The sequence below is a fragment of the Taudactylus pleione genome, unplaced genomic scaffold, assembly GCF_031769625.1.
Source record: "Taudactylus pleione unplaced genomic scaffold, aTauple2 ptg000314l, whole genome shotgun sequence".
Lineage (NCBI taxonomy): Eukaryota > Metazoa > Chordata > Amphibia > Anura > Myobatrachidae > Taudactylus > Taudactylus pleione.
This window is the reverse complement of record NW_028284715.1, coordinates 5,866,959-5,882,644: the sequence shown is the minus strand read 5'-3', so window position 1 is coordinate 5,882,644 and position 15,686 is coordinate 5,866,959. Positions and strand designations below refer to the sequence as shown.

Genomic DNA, 15,686 nt, shown 5'->3' with positions numbered 1-15,686 from the left:
AAACTTTGCACTCGATGTCACACCCACTGGAAAGCTCTAGGAACACTGGGCCTGATTCAGAGCTGCACGCTCTGACCAGAGCGCTCGCTCTGAATCAGTGCCCTCCTCCATGAAAATGGAGCGGCCTCCCGGCCGCTCGCATAGCTGTGGGTGACCACCCACAGCATATGCGAGCGTCCATGATGATGGTCGCGATAGTCTTGACCATCGCGACCATCGGGCTTGCGACGGAGACCCTGCGGTAGGGTCTCGCTGCCGCAAGCCCAGGAGTGATTTTGGCTCTATCAGAGCCAAAATCACTCCCACTGACATCACTAGTGATGTCAGTGAGGCCGGCTTCAGACGGTAGGCGTTCCCATGGGAACGCCTCTGTCTGTCAGGCACGCCCCCGGCACGCCCACCAAAGGGGGCGTGCTGTCAATCAACATCGACAGCACGCCCCCTTTGGTGCGAGACCCGGAGCGATGGAGAGCCCGTCGCTCGCCGGGTCTCGCGCATGCGCACGACGGAGCTCCCTCCGTCGTGCGCATGCGCAGTGGGGGAACATCGACCTGCTTGCGAGCATCCTGCGCTCGCGAGCGGGTCTGAATGACCCCCTCTGATCGTTTTTCTGTCCATCCTGTCTATTAATCATAACTCTGGGAGCTGTTACACAGGTATCCTGCATTCTAAGTAGAGATAGGTTAGTACTATATATATATATATATATATACCAGTCTGAGTGCCCAGTGCCAGCTAGAGGGTATGAGAGGACTTCCTCCTCAGTGGCTGCAATGACCGTATAATGCTGTACGATCGGTGAGTACATTATTGGGGCTTGTTTGTAATGCATCCAGACATATTGGGTCTGTATTATTAAGTATGTATTGATAATTCAGTAGACTATTGTCACGGTGTCGTTTTTGCTGCAATTAGCAGATCAGTTTTTAGGTTGTACGAGATGTCTCTCCGAGTCGGTAATGGTATTTGACTGCAGATCGTGCTACAGGAAAAGAGGGAGTGAGATATACAGATGTGTCCTCACTCGTCTTTACTGCAGTCGGGCCAAACAGCCCCTCTTGTCGCGTCTGATCCGTGAGACTCTGCTAGCGCTGGGTGTCTTTTTTTCCCGAAAATGCATCAAAGTTGCATTGTGCGTGGCTAAGACGCACCAGGAGCCTGTGTGCTGATTAATTTGATATGACATTTGTGTATCTGTGTGCAATTTAGTCTCTCAATCAGCATACAAAGTGCTACGAGGCAGCGAGTGCAGCTTTTATCCACGCCAAGTTCCGCTTACAGTCTCAGTGCGTCTATGACCACCACTGCGGTTATAAATAATAATGTCATCTTACCTTCTCACTCCACCAGGTGACAGCCACATGGAGGGAATAGTCACAGCAAACCTTAGGGTCCGCCCAGCCACGCCAAGTATCAAAAGCTTCAATCAGAGAACATCCTTTCTTTGGTATCGCAAAGTCAATAATCATGGTGGTACCACCGGCCACCGCAGCCTGTAATGACAAGGTGACCAAATTATTCACCCTGTAATATGAACTGCTGTGACTGAAAGATCAGGATATAAGATCCAGAGTTGATGTGCTTCTCGGTACTATAAGTCAAATAATTGTGTTTTTATCCAAATGCAATAATCTATTAAGGGATTATATACTCTTCATCTGATTCCATTTCTTCCAGGCACTATAAACCATTAACTATAGAAGCCCACAGCTGTATAAAGAAAAAATATTTGCTGAATACTGAAAAAAATGTATATGCAAAACTATAGGTTTAAGTTTATAATGTATAGGGCAAAACTAAAATAGTTTCCCTGTGTGACCCTTTCCCACCAGTCCCATTATTTTTGGGATTATTTTAGAAGATCCCCATATCAATTATGTGGCCTGTTCGGGTCTTTATATCAAGTGGACAATCTGACCACCAGAAATACTGTGGTATGTATCATAGGATCAGGCGCTGGGGCCACTTCACATCTTGCCTTGGTTGATTTTTTTTTCTATTTCAAAGTGGTCAGCATTGCTGCCTCATAGTTCAAATTGTACAGCACTACACAAAATAATAGCTGCCATAAACCCTGCTTAATAGTGAATAGTAGTAGCAGCAGCAGTGATATAAGCATGAAACTCATAATAATAGTGTAGTAAATCCATCCACCACTAGATGTCAGGCTGAGCTATGTTTTTTAATAGGATAGCAGTGAGAGAGAGCCAACACCAGGGGGTGTGGGTACTATAAAACAGTTCACGTTTTCCAGGTCACCTAGCAGGTGCACAGGTGTAGTCATTACTCACGGACACATTTTAAAAGATCCACAGGTGGAACTAATTATTTCACTTGTGATTCTGTGAGACCAGGAAAACATGCCCTGTTGGGGTCCTGATGAAGGGGTGAAAGGCCCCGAAACGTCGATTTGTTAATACACTCATTTTCTACATCAGTCTGGGAGTGACGCCTGTTTGTTCTTATTGGAGTATGTATGGACATGCCATAGAGGAAGGCACCCCAGCAAGTTATAGCTGGTGCCAGCTGCCAGCAGAGTGCCGTTTCTTGTATATGTGGCTAGTATATATATATGTGTGTGTGTGCATATATATATATATATATTAGGGGTGTGCACCGGCCACTTTTCGTGTTTTGTGTTTTGGTTTTGGATCTGGATCTTTCTTCGTGTTTTGGATCTGGATTGGTTTTGCCAAAACCACCCTTCCGTGTTTTGGGTTCTGGGTTTTGTGTTTTGGATCTGTATTTTTTTTTAAAAAAGCATAAAAACAGCTAAAATCACAGAATTTGTAGGTTTTTCTGCTCCTATGCTATTATTAACCTCAATAACCTTAATTTCCACTCATTTCCAGTCTATTCTGAACACCTCACACCTCACAATAGTGTTTTTATGTCCAAAACGTTGCACCGAGGTAGCTGGATGACTATGCTAAGCGACACGAGTGGGCGGCACAAACACGTGACCCATCTAGGCGTGAAACTGCAGTGGCAGACAGGATGGCAGTTTGAAAAACTAGGCCCCAAACTGTACATAATGCAAAGAAAAAAAAGAGGTGCAAGATGGAATTGTCCTTGGGCCCTCCCACCCACCCTTATGTTGTATAAACAGGACATGCACACTTTAACAAACCAATCATTTCAGCGCCAGGGTCTGCCACACAACTGTGGCTGAAATGATTGGTTCGTTTGGGCCCCCACAAAACAAGCTGGCAATTAATGTGTCCCTGCACAAACTGGCTCTATGGAGGCAAGATGTCATCCTCATCCTCCTCATCCACCGATTCCTCACCCTCTTCAGTGTGTACATCCTCATCCTCACAAAGTATTAACTCGTCCCCACTTGAATCCACCACCACAGGTCCCTCTGTACCTTCTGGAGGCTGGTCTCCCTGGAAGAGCTGATAATTCATTTTGATGAACATCATCTTCTCCACATTCTGTGGAAGCAACCTCCTACGCCTTTCGCTGACAAGGTTCCCGGCTGCACTAAACACTCTTTCGGAGTACACACTGGAGGGGGGGCAACTCAGGTAAAATAGAGCCAGTTTGTACAGGGGCCTCCAAATTGCCTCTTTTTCCTGCCAGTACAGGTATGGACTGTCTGCCATGCCTACTTGGATGCTGTCACCGATGTAATCCTCCACCATTCTGTCAATGGTGACAGTATCATATGCAGTGACAGTAGACATGTCAGAAATTGTTGCCAGGTCCTTCAGTCCGGACCAGATGTCCAAACTTGGTCCTGCCTGTCCTGCATCACCGCCAGCGGGTTGCTTAGGATACCTAAGTTTTTTCCTGGCAGCCCCAGTTGCAGGAGAAAATGAAGAAGCAGCTGTTGACGTGTCACGTTCCGCTTCAGCTGACAGTGTGTTCACCAGCAGGTCTTTGCACCTCTGCAGGCTTGTGTCGGCCGGAAAGAGAGACACCACATAGGCTTTAAACCTAGGATCGAGCACGGTGGCCAAAATGTAGTGGTCTGATTTCAACAGATTGACCACCCTGGAATCCTGGCAAAGCGAATGAAGGGCTTCATCCACAAGTCCCACATGCCGAGCGGAATCGCTCCGTCTTAGCTCCTCCTTCACTTTCTCCAGCTGCTTCTGCAAAAGCCTGATGAGGGGAATGACCTGACTCAAGCTGGCAGTGTCTGAACTGACTTCACGTGTGGCAAGTTCGAAGGGCTGGAGAACCTTGCACAACACGGAAATCATTCTCCACTGCGCTTGAGTCAGGTGCATACCCCCTCCTTTGCCTATGTCATAGGTGGATGTATAGGCTTGTATGGCCTTTTGCTGCTCCTCCATCCTCTGAAGCATATAGAGGGTTGAGTTCCACCGTGTCACAACCTCTTGCTTCAGGTGATGGCGGGGCAGGTTCAAGAGTGTTTGCTGGCGCTCCAGTCTTCGGCACGCAGTCGCTGAATGGCGAAAGTGGCCAGAAATTTTTCGGGCCACCCAAAGCGTCTCCTGCACGCCCCTGTCGCTTTTCAGAAAATTCTGCACCACCAAGTTTATTGTGTGAGCAAAACATGGGACGTGCTGGAATTTGCCCAGATGTAATGCCCGCACAATATTGGTGGCGTTGTCAGATATCACAAATCCCCAGGAGAGTCTAAGTGGGGTAAGCCACTGGGCGATGATTTCCCTCAGTTTCTCTAAGAGGTTGTCGGCGGTGTGCCTCTTACTGAAACCGGTGATACACAGCGTAGCCTGCCTTGTAACGAGCTGGCGTTTCTGAGATGCTGCTACTGGTGACGCTGCTGCTGTTGCTGCGTAAGGTGATACATCTACCCAGTGGGCTGTCACAGTCATATAGTCCTTAGTCTGCCCTGTTCCACTTGTCCACATGTCCGTGGTTAAGTGGACATTGTGTACAACGGCATTTTTCAGGACACTGAGGACACTTTTTCTGACGTTTCTGTACAGTCTATGTATCGCCTGCCTAGTGAAGTGGAATCTAGACGGGATTTGGAACCGGGGACACACTACCTCCATCAATTGTCTAAATCCCACTGCACTAATGGCGGATACCGGACGCACGTCTAACACCAACATAGCAGTCAAGGCCTCAGTTATACGTTTTGCTTCAGGATGACTGCTGTCGTACTTCATCCTCCTCGCTAAGGACTGTTGGAGGGTCAATTGTTTAGTAAAAGTAGTGGTGTTCCTACTTCCTCTCTGGGATGATGAACGACTCCCAGCAGCAGCAACAGCAGCAGCGGCAGCAGTAGGCGTAGCAATGCAGGATCCTCCAGAGGAATCCCGGATAGGAGAGTCAGTCATGCCAGTGACATGGCCTGCAGGACTACTTCCGATCCTGACTAAGGAGGAAATTGACGAGGAGGGAGTTGACGGTGTGGTTTGCAGGCGCTTGGATACAACAGGACAACGGGATTTAGGTGTCCCTGGACTGCTTACGGTCTTAGCCAAAGTTTCTGAACTTGACAGTAACTTTTTATGAACGCGCTGCAGGTGCCGTATAAGGGAGGATGTTCCTAGGTGGTTGACGTCCCTACCCCTACTTATTTCACCTTTACATATGGTACATATGGCAAGACAGTTGTTGTCCGGATTTGGATAGAAATATTGCCAGACCAAAGAGGTGGAATGTTTGGTCTTCTGCCCAGGCATGACCGTGATGGGCTTTTTCATCCCACGGACAACAACTGTCTCCCCCGGAGCCTGATTTAAACAAACCACATCACCATCAGAATCCTCCTCGCCAACTTCCTCCTCAGCGCCAGCTACACCAGTATCCTCATCCTGTTGTACTTCAACAGTGACATCTTCAATTTGCATATCAGCAAGTGGACTGTGGGTGCTCCTTTCAGCACTTGCAGGGGGCATGCAAATGGTGGAAAGAGCCACCTCTTCCCGTCCAGTGCTGGGAAGGTCAGGCATCGCAACCACCACCACACTTGGACTCTCCTTGGGGATTTGTGATATCTTCTTAGAAAGCACAGTTCTTCGCTGTGCTTTTGCCAGCTTAACTCTTTTGATTTTTTTAGTGGGAGGAGGGCTTCCATCGTCATGTGAAGCTGAACCACTAGTCATGAACATACTAGGGATCGACCTTAGCCGTTCCTTGCCACTCCGTGTCGTAAATGGCATATTGGCAAGTTTACGTTTCTCTTCAGCTGATTTAAATGTCTTTTTCAAGGTCATTTTCCTGAACTTTGCCATTTGGGATTGTATGTGCCCTCTACTATGACATTGGGCATCGGCCTTGGCAGACGACGTTGATGGCATGTTATCGTCTATGTCATGACTAGTGGCAGCAGCTTCAGCACTAGGAGGAAGTGGTTCTTGATCTTTCTCTATTTTATTTTTATCGGAGAAAGTTTGGTCCTCCATTTATGTTATATCGATTTGATATATACGTGCGGCTAAACACAGAAAATAATTTTTTTTTTGGTTTGGACTGGAGTGTACTTTGTGGGTTACAGCACCCTTTAACGGTCAAGCCAGCCGGCCCTTTACTTATGACACAGGCGCACTCTTGGCACTACTTTGTTGATGCACGTGCGGCTACTGCGCACACAATTCACAAACACAGAAAATAATTTTTTTTTGGTTTGGCCTGGAGTGTACTTTCGGGGGTTACAGCACCCTTTAACGGTCAAGCCAGCCGGCCCTTTACTTATGACACAGGCGCACTCTTGGCACTACTTTGTTGATGCACGTGCGGCTACTGCGCACACAATTCACAAACACAGAAAATAATTTTTTTTTGGTTTGGACTGGAGTGTACTTTCGGGGGTTACAGCACCCTTTAACGGTCAAGCCAGCCGGCCCTTTACTTATGACACAGGCGCACGCTTGGCACTACTTTGTTGATGCACGTGTGGCTACTGCGCACACAATTCACAAACACAGAAAATAATTTTTTTTTTGGTTTGGACTGGAGTGTACTTTCGGGGGTTACAGCACCCTTAACGGTCAAGCCAGCCGGCCCTTTACTTATGACACAGGCGCACGCTTGGCACTACTTTGTTGATGCACGTGCGGCTACTGCGCACACAATTCACAAACACAGAAAATAATTTTTTTTTTGGTTTGGACTGGAGTGTACTTTCGGGGGTTACAGCACCCTTAACGGTCAAGCCAGCCGGCCCTTTACTTATGACACAGGCGCACGCTTGGCACTACTTTGTTGATGCACGTGTGGCTACTGCGCACACAATTCACAAACACAGAAAATAATTTTTTTTTTGGTTTGGACTGGAGTGTACTTTCGGGGGTTACAGCACCCTTAACGGTCAAGCCAGCCGGCCCTTTACTTATGACACAGGCGCACGCTTGGCACTACTTTGTTGATGCACGTGCGGCTACTGCGCACACAATTCACAAACACAGAAAATAATTTTTTTTTTGGTTTGGACTGGAGTGTACTTTCGGGGGTTACAGCACCCTTAACGGTCAAGCCAGCCGGCCCTTTACTTATGACACAGGCGCACGCTTGGCACTACTTTGTTGATGCACGTGTGGCTACTGCGCACACAATTCACAAACACAGAAAATAATTTTTTTTTTGGTTTGGACTGGAGTGTACTTTCGGGGGTTACAGCACCCTTAACGGTCAAGCCAGCCGGCCCTTTACTTATGACACAGGCGCACGCTTGGCACTACTTTGTTGATGCACGTGCGGCTACTGCGCACACAATTCACAAACACAGAAAATAATTTTTTTTTGGTTTGGACTGGAGTGTACTTTGGGGGTTACAGCACCCTTTAACGGTCAAGCCAGCCGGCCCTTTACTTATGACACAGGCGCACGCTTGGCACTACTTTGTTGATGCACGTGTGGCTACTGCGCACACAATTCACAAACACAGAAAATAATTTTTTTTTTGGTTTGGACTGGAGTGTACTTTCGGGGGTTACAGCACCCTTAACGGTCAAGCCAGCCGGCCCTTTACTTATGACACAGGCGCACGCTTGGCACTACTTTGTTGATGCACGTGCGGCTACTGCGCACACAATTCACAAACACAGAAAATAATTTTTTTTTTGGTTTGGACTGGAGTGTACTTTCGGGGGTTACAGCACCCTTAACGGTCAAGCCAGCCGGCCCTTTACTTATGACACAGGCGCACGCTTGGCACTACTTTGTTGATGCACGTGCGGCTACTGCGCACACAATTCACAAACACAGAAAATAATTTTTTTTTTGGTTTGGACTGGAGTGTACTTTGGGGGTTACAGCACCCTTTAACGGTCAAGCCAGCCGGCCCTTTACTTATGACACAGGCGCACGCTTGGCACTACTTTGTTGATGCACGTGCGACTACTGCGCACACAATTCACAAACACAGAAAATAATATTTTTTTTGGTTTGGACTGGAGTGTACTTTCGGGGGTTACAGCACCCTTAACGGTCAAGCCAGCCGGCCCTTTACTTATGACACAGGCGCACGCTTGGCACTACTTTGTTGATGCACGTGCGGCTACTGCGCACACAATTCACAAACACAGAAAATAATTTTTTTTTTGGTTTGGACTGGAGTGTACTTTCGGGGGTTACAGCACCCTTAACGGTCAAGCCAGCCGGCCCTTTACTTATGACACAGGCGCACGCTTGGCACTACTTTGTTGATGCACGTGCGGCTACTGCGCACACAATTCACAAACACAGAAAATAATTTTTTTTTTGGTTTGGACTGGAGTGTACTTTCGGGGGTTACAGCACCCTTAACGGTCAAGCCAGCCGGCCCTTTACTTATGACACAGGCGCACGCTTGGCACTACTTTGTTGATGCACGTGCGGCTACTGCGCACACAATTCACAAACACAGAAAATAATTTTTTTTTTGGTTTGGACTGGAGTGTACTTTCGGGGGTTACAGCACCCTTAACGGTCAAGCCAGCCGGCCCTTTACTTATGACACAGGCGCACGCTTGGCACTACTTTGTTGATGCACGTGCGGCTACTGCGCACACAATTCACAAACACAGAAAATAATTTTTTTTTTGGTTTGGACTGGAGTGTACTTTCGGGGGTTACAGCACCCTTAACGGTCAAGCCAGCCGGCCCTTTACTTATGACACAGGCGCACGCTTGGCACTACTTTGTTGATGCACGTGCGGCTACTGCGCACACAATTCACAAACACAGAAAATATATTATTTTTTTAGCACTTGGGGGGAGCACCCCTGATGGACAGAGCACCCCCTGGACAACACTACAGCACTCCTTTAGGACTGGGACACTGCACAGGACTTTGGAGTGGACACAGCCCCTATGGAGAACTGACTGCACAACACAGTCCAGCCAGCCCCTATGGACTTTGAAGTAGTGGACACAGCCCCTATTAACAACAGCAGCACAGCACAACACAGCCAGCCCCTATGGACTTTGAAGTAGTGGACAACAGCAGCACTACACTACACTACACTACACAGCCCTAACTCCCACCCTCCCTCTTCACTGTCCACAGCCGAGTGAGAAAATGGCGCCGACGTGTGTACCTTATATAGGATCCAAAACCCGCGAGACTCGGAAGGCGGGAAGATGACGTTTTGCCTCGATTTCAGATCCGAGTCAGGCGGGAAAAGTCGAGCCTGACTCGGATCGGACTCGGATCGGGGGGGCTTGGGGGGGTTCGGATTTCAGAAATCCGAACCCGCTCACCCCTAATATATATATATATATATATATTAGGGATGTGCAGGCTCGGATAGGTTCGAGTTTGCACGTGGAGTTCGGATTTTTCCCTCCAAAAAAACGGAACTCAGAACGAGGCAAAACGTCATCTTACATGGACGAACATCATCATTCCTTGTCTTTTGTCCAGGAATGATGATGTTCGTCCATGTAAGATGACGTTTTGCCTCGTTCTGAGTTCCGTTTTTTTGGAGGGAAAAATCCGAACTCCACGTGCAAACTCGAACCTATCCGAGCCTGCACATCCCTAATATATATACACAAAAGAGGTCCCATCAAAAAGCATGGGGTCAGACCAGCACACTGTATTCAATCATCACAATTTAATATCCAAATTGCAGGGTTCAAAACAAGCTTTCAAACCATAAAGGTAGGAGGGTACTTAGCAGTAAGATGCATAGTTGTACAGACATAGGGCCTGATTCAGAGCCGGACGCAATTAGCGCTCGCTCGTCCTGAAAATAGGGGTGGCTATTCAAATGAACCGTTCGCTGTTTGCGGCCTGTTGACGCCTCTAGGTCTGAACGAGCGTACAAAACTTGCGGTCATTTTTTGGGAAACTACGCCCCCTGGCCGCTCGCATCCTACGTCATGTCCGCTATTTATTAGATTAATCGAGTACATCGAACAGGGTATGAGCTGCTCGCTATTCTTGTGGTCGGTTTTTGCTACCACAATTTTGCGAGCGGTTCTGGCTTAAAAAAAACTCAGTGACGTAGTCAATGACGCTGCTGTATTAATTATGCACACCCATAAAAATCCCGTTTTGACCTTTAAGCACGCCTGAGTTCTGATTTCCACTCCCCGTTTTCAAGCACCTTCCCCTGTTACCACCCACATACGCCTCATTCTGTCACTCAAATTGTCAGGCATTCGCTATTTTGCGAGCACATGAATTTCGACCGCACTGACTGGTTCGCGCATGCGTATAACGAGCCGTACGCATGTGCAGTTGGCCAAACATCGCTCGGAGCGAACGAGCTGCCGCTTACAGGTGGCTCTGAATCAGGCCCATAGTAACCAGGGAGCAACGCTCATAACCTGGTCAGCCCCGACAGCTGTTCCGCATTCCTTCTTCAGGGGATTAAAGAAAGAATGCATCGAAATCCCGACGTCTGTCTGACCTACGCCGGGAGCCCGACACCCGGCATACTGATCGAAGGTAAGCCGGGCGCGGATAGCCGCGCGCGCGGGGGGGGGGGGGTTAGGCAGCCCCCCAGGAGGGTTAGGGTTAGGCTAGGGGAAGGGGGGGTTAGGCACCCCCGTGGGGAGGTCAGGGTTAGGCCGCCCCCCTCCGGGAGACTTAGGTTTGGGCTGCGGGGAAGGGGGATCAGGTTTAGGCATTTGGGGAGGGGGTTAGGGTTAGGCAGTAGGGGGGAGGTTACGGTTAGGCAACACTAAAGGAGTGTTAGGGTTAGGGGGTAGAATAGGGTTAGTTTTACTTACCTTATTAGATTTGGGATTTTAAAACCTGCCGGGCTTCCGCTGTCGGGATTTGAACCATGCGGCCGGCGGTATTGCATACTGATCCCCGTTTGAAGGTAGAACACTACAGCAAAAAGCAATCCATAATTGTTCTTTCATGACTAAAAATAATCCTAATTACAAAGATCTGTATGCAGATACAACAGACTGCACGTTAGGTTCTAGGTGAATGGGAAAAGCTGACTATTGCTGTATAGTATATGCACTAAATGTAACAACACTTACATGCACAGTACAGTTAAAGAACCATAATGTTTTGCAGGCGGAGAATACCATAAAAACAAATTCAGATGTTGCAAAATCTGAAATGTAATAATTTGTACAGCACTGTTGTGCTATTTACTTACAAGATCATGTTCCTTATGCAGTGAATAGATAAACAGCTGCAGCTGAATTACCTCTCTGCATTATTCATATACAAAATAAAATGATGCGGAAAGTGGTTTTTATTCCTAAAGGCTTGTTTGGTTCTTTTCAGTTGTACGGAAGCTATCATGCTATCATTAATACTTAGAATTCATTATAATGAAGGAAATGTAAATGGCATAGTTTACGCTACCCCCATTCTAATATCTTTAGGGGCCCATACATCATCGGAGGCCCGGATGACCTGCGTTCAAGCATGCACACGGCTGCTGGGCATTCAGGGCCTGATTCAGAGCCAGACGCTCTTTCAGAGCACTCGCTCTGAATCAGTGCCCGCCTATTGAAATTTTTAGAGCGGCCTCCTGGCCGCTCGCATAGCTGTGGGTGACCACCCACAGCTAGTGCGAGCGGCCAAGATGATGGTCACGATGGTCAAGACCACCGCGACCATCGGACTTGCGACGAGACCCTTGTGGTAGGGTCTCGTTGCCGCAAGTCCCAGTGGACTTCTTCCTCTTACAGAGCACTTGTGATGTCAGTGGGGCCGGCCCTAGATGGTAGGCGTTCCCATGAGAATGCCTCCGTCTGGGCAGCCACGCCCCCAGCCCGCCCACCAAAGGGGGCATGCTGTCACTCAACATCGACAGCACGCCCCCTTTGTAGCGAGACCCGGAGCGACGGCTTGCCCGTCGCTGTCCGGGTCTCACTCAAGCGCACGACAAAGCCGCCTCCGTCGTGCACATGCGCACTGGGCCAACATCGACCCGCTTGTGAGCGCTCAGATGTCGACAGTCAGCATGTAGACCATTGTAGGTAAGTATCCCTAACACTAACCCTAATCACAGCTTAACCCTTACCCTAAAATTGGTAAATAATTAGATGTTGACATCCTGTATTTCTTATGAATATCGACATTCTGAACTTATTCCAGGAAGCAGATAGAGGGTCCTGGCAGGATGCTCTGATTATGTATTAAGCCTATGCTTGCTCTTTAAGTATGTCCATTGACCATCGATGGTTGGCAACCTTTCACAGTTTGCCACCAATGGTTGATGGTTTTTGCCATAGACCAGTGTTTCCCAATCTCGGTCCTCAAGGCACACTAACAGTCCTGGTTTTAGTGATATCCATGCTTAAGCACAGATGGTTAAACCAAAATAACCAAGGTACTAATTAATACCTCTTTTCCACCAAAAACCCAGGTCCGACCTGGGTTTTTGGACATAGGCCCTCATTCAGAGCCGTACGCTCTGAGCAGAGCGCACGCTCTGAATGAGGGCCGCCCTCCATGAAAATGGAGCGTCCTCCTGTACGCTCGTATAGCTGTGGGTCACCACCCACAGGCTATACGAGCGTGCAGTTTGATGGCCGCGATGGTCTTGACCATCGCGACCATCGAAACTGCGTACAAAAGCCTGTGGTTGAGTTTTTCAACCACAAGGCTCGGAGTGATTTTGGCTCCGACTGACATCACTAGTGATGTCAGTGGGCCGGCTTCTGACGGGAGGCGTTCCCGTGGGAACGCCCCCGTCAGGGAGGCACGCCCCCGGCACGCCCACCAAAGGGGGCGTGCTGTCAGTCAACATCGACAGCACGCCCCCTTTGAAGAGACACTACGAGCGAAGGAAAATCCTTCACTCGTCGCGTCTGGCGTATGCGCACGACGGAGCTCCCTCCGTCGTGCGCATGCTCAGTGCAGAACATCGACCCACTTGCGAGTGGACAGCCGCTCGCGAGTGGGTCTGAATCAGGCCCATAGTTCCAACTTTGGTCAGACCCATGTCAGACCCATTTACACTGCACCTTTGATCTGGGTTACTCCCAGGTCAGCCCTGTTCACACTGAACTCAGGTCTGCCCTGCTAAACCTGTGAGATCATAAAAAGTGGGAGGTGAATGCCCCACAACCACCAATTAGCTCATTTTAGGCATGACCCAGGTCAGATGACCCAGGTCAGATAACCCGGGTTGCACCGTTTACACTGCACCATTACCCGGTTCCATCCTGGGTCCGACCCTGGTAGCTACCTGGGTTGGATTGCTGGGTCACTTGACCTGGGTTATTTTTCAGGGACCCTTTTACACTGAGCTGCGACCTGGGTAGACCCAGCAAAAACCCAGGTTTTTGCTCTGGTGTAAAAGGGGTATAAGTCACCTGTGCTCAACTATCGCTATCCTTAAAACCTGGACTGTTCAATGCAGCCATTTTAGCTCTACCCCCCAAAGAGCTTGCTTAGCCCGTTCGCCTTTCCTAACTGGCCCAATATAGTTAGTACCGATGGCACCACTCAATGGCCATCCCTTCAAATCCTGTGCTTCTCTGCCACCACGCACAAACATGCATTGCCATACTGAGCAGCATGCTAATTAATGGTTTGCGCCGACAATTCATCAATCAGAGCAATAGAATGTCTCCCCACTGTGACTGGTGAAAGGCTAGAACTATCCAACAATCAAATTGCGGGTTGGAGCAGGTCATACTAAAACACCACTCCCTAAAAAAAAGTTTAGGGTTATATTTACTAAGTTCAGGTTTTTAAAAGTGGGGTTGTTGCCCATAGCAACCAATTAGATTCTACTTATCCGTTATCTAGCACCTTCTAGAAGATAATAGCTAGAATCTGATTGGTTGCTATAGGCAACAACTCCACTTCTGAAAACCTAAACTTTAGAATATACCCCTATATCCCTTTGAGGGAGTTATTTTTCTAATTTAGCAGGCAGTGACTGAGTGACAGCTACTGTGGGATGGTTAATATGTCATATACAGGACCATGGGCAGTAATGTTGCATTGACAGAAATGCCTGCAGATTATTTTAATCTGTATGAGGTAAAATAAGGGCACTTCCCTAAAGGTATTAGAGGAGCCAGGGTCGTTTTAAGAGAGGAGGGGGCCCATGTGAGGCCTCCGTTTGGGCTCCCTCCTCTCTGGTAGAGCAGTAGATGCAGGTTTGATGCATGCGGTGGTCTCCGGAAAAATGGCACCTGCGCCTTTTTCCTGGGGACACCATTTTGCGCATGTGCGAGTCACTGCGAAAATGATTTTCCCTGTGAATTTTTGTTGCTCTGCAGTGCCGGTCCGGTGCTGCAGGGCACCACTCTGGAGAATATGGATAGGTAAGTATAGCACTATATGGGTGCAGGGTGTGCGGCGTGTACACCCTGCACCAAAGGGCATTACTATGGGAGACAATGGAAGCGCCTGCAGCCAGGTGCCAGCACAGAAGGGGCACCTCCATTGCCCACAATATATTCACCCCTCTTAGGGCTGTAACTATATATGCGGAGTGTACCGTCACGGCCGCCCAATACATGGCACCTCTTCCTGCACCTGAGAAGCCACCATAACCATATGCTAGTGGAGAGCTCAGTGTCAGACCATCAGATGCCGCTTCCGACTATCTATAGCCTGTCCCCGCTCATTGATGTCACTGCTCCTCATGCCAGTGTGACTCTGGCACCCCCCCTCACCCACAACTCCCCGTCCCACTCCTCCCTGGTGGCGGCTCTAGCCGCAGACCTGTGCAGTGGGCCCGAGCAAGATCTTCCAGGAGCTGGATGTCAACAAAATGCTCCAGACTGAGCTGCGGGTAAGAGCGCATGGGAGGCGGGGGCCTGGGGCACCAGCGACTGAGTCTGGGGGCAGATCTTTGGTGGAGCAACTTCCCGGCATGTGAAGCAGTTGACAGGAGACTGGGCATTTTGTGATTTGTAGTTCCACCACAGTAACAGTCTTACAGTATCTTGACTCAAACTCAGGGCCTAATTCAGACCCGCTCGCGAGCGCAGAACGCTCGCAAGCAGGTCGATGGTGCCCTAATGCGCATGCGCACAACGGAGGGAGCTCCATCGTGCGCATGCGCGAGACACGCATAGCGACAGCCAAGCTGTCGCTCCGGGTCTCGCACCAAAGGGGGAGTGCTGTCGATGTTGATTGACAGCACGCCCCCTTTGGTGGGCGTGCCGGGGGCGTGCCTGCCAGACAGAGGCGTTCCCATGGGAACACCTACCGTCTGGGGCCGGCCCCACTGACATCAGTAGTGATGTCAGTGGGAGTGATTTTGGCTCTGATAGAGCCAAAATCACTTCAGGGCTTGCGGCCACTAGACCCTACCGCTGGGTCTCGTCGCAAGCCCGATGGTCTTGACCATCGCGACCATCATCATGGACGC

The 15,686-nt window shown here is 49.1% G+C and overlaps 1 protein-coding gene across 1 annotated transcript in view; it reads right to left on the bottom strand.

The window, feature by feature from the left end:
• The window catches only part of DPYS (dihydropyrimidinase), a 74,199-nt gene that overhangs the window by 56,322 nt on the left and 2,191 nt on the right, over positions 1-15,686 (bottom strand). The window contains exon 2 of the mRNA XM_088442589.1: positions 1,335-1,493. Coding sequence (XP_088298715.1) covers positions 1,335-1,493 — 159 coding nt within the window. The remainder of the gene's footprint in view (positions 1-1,334; positions 1,494-15,686) is intronic.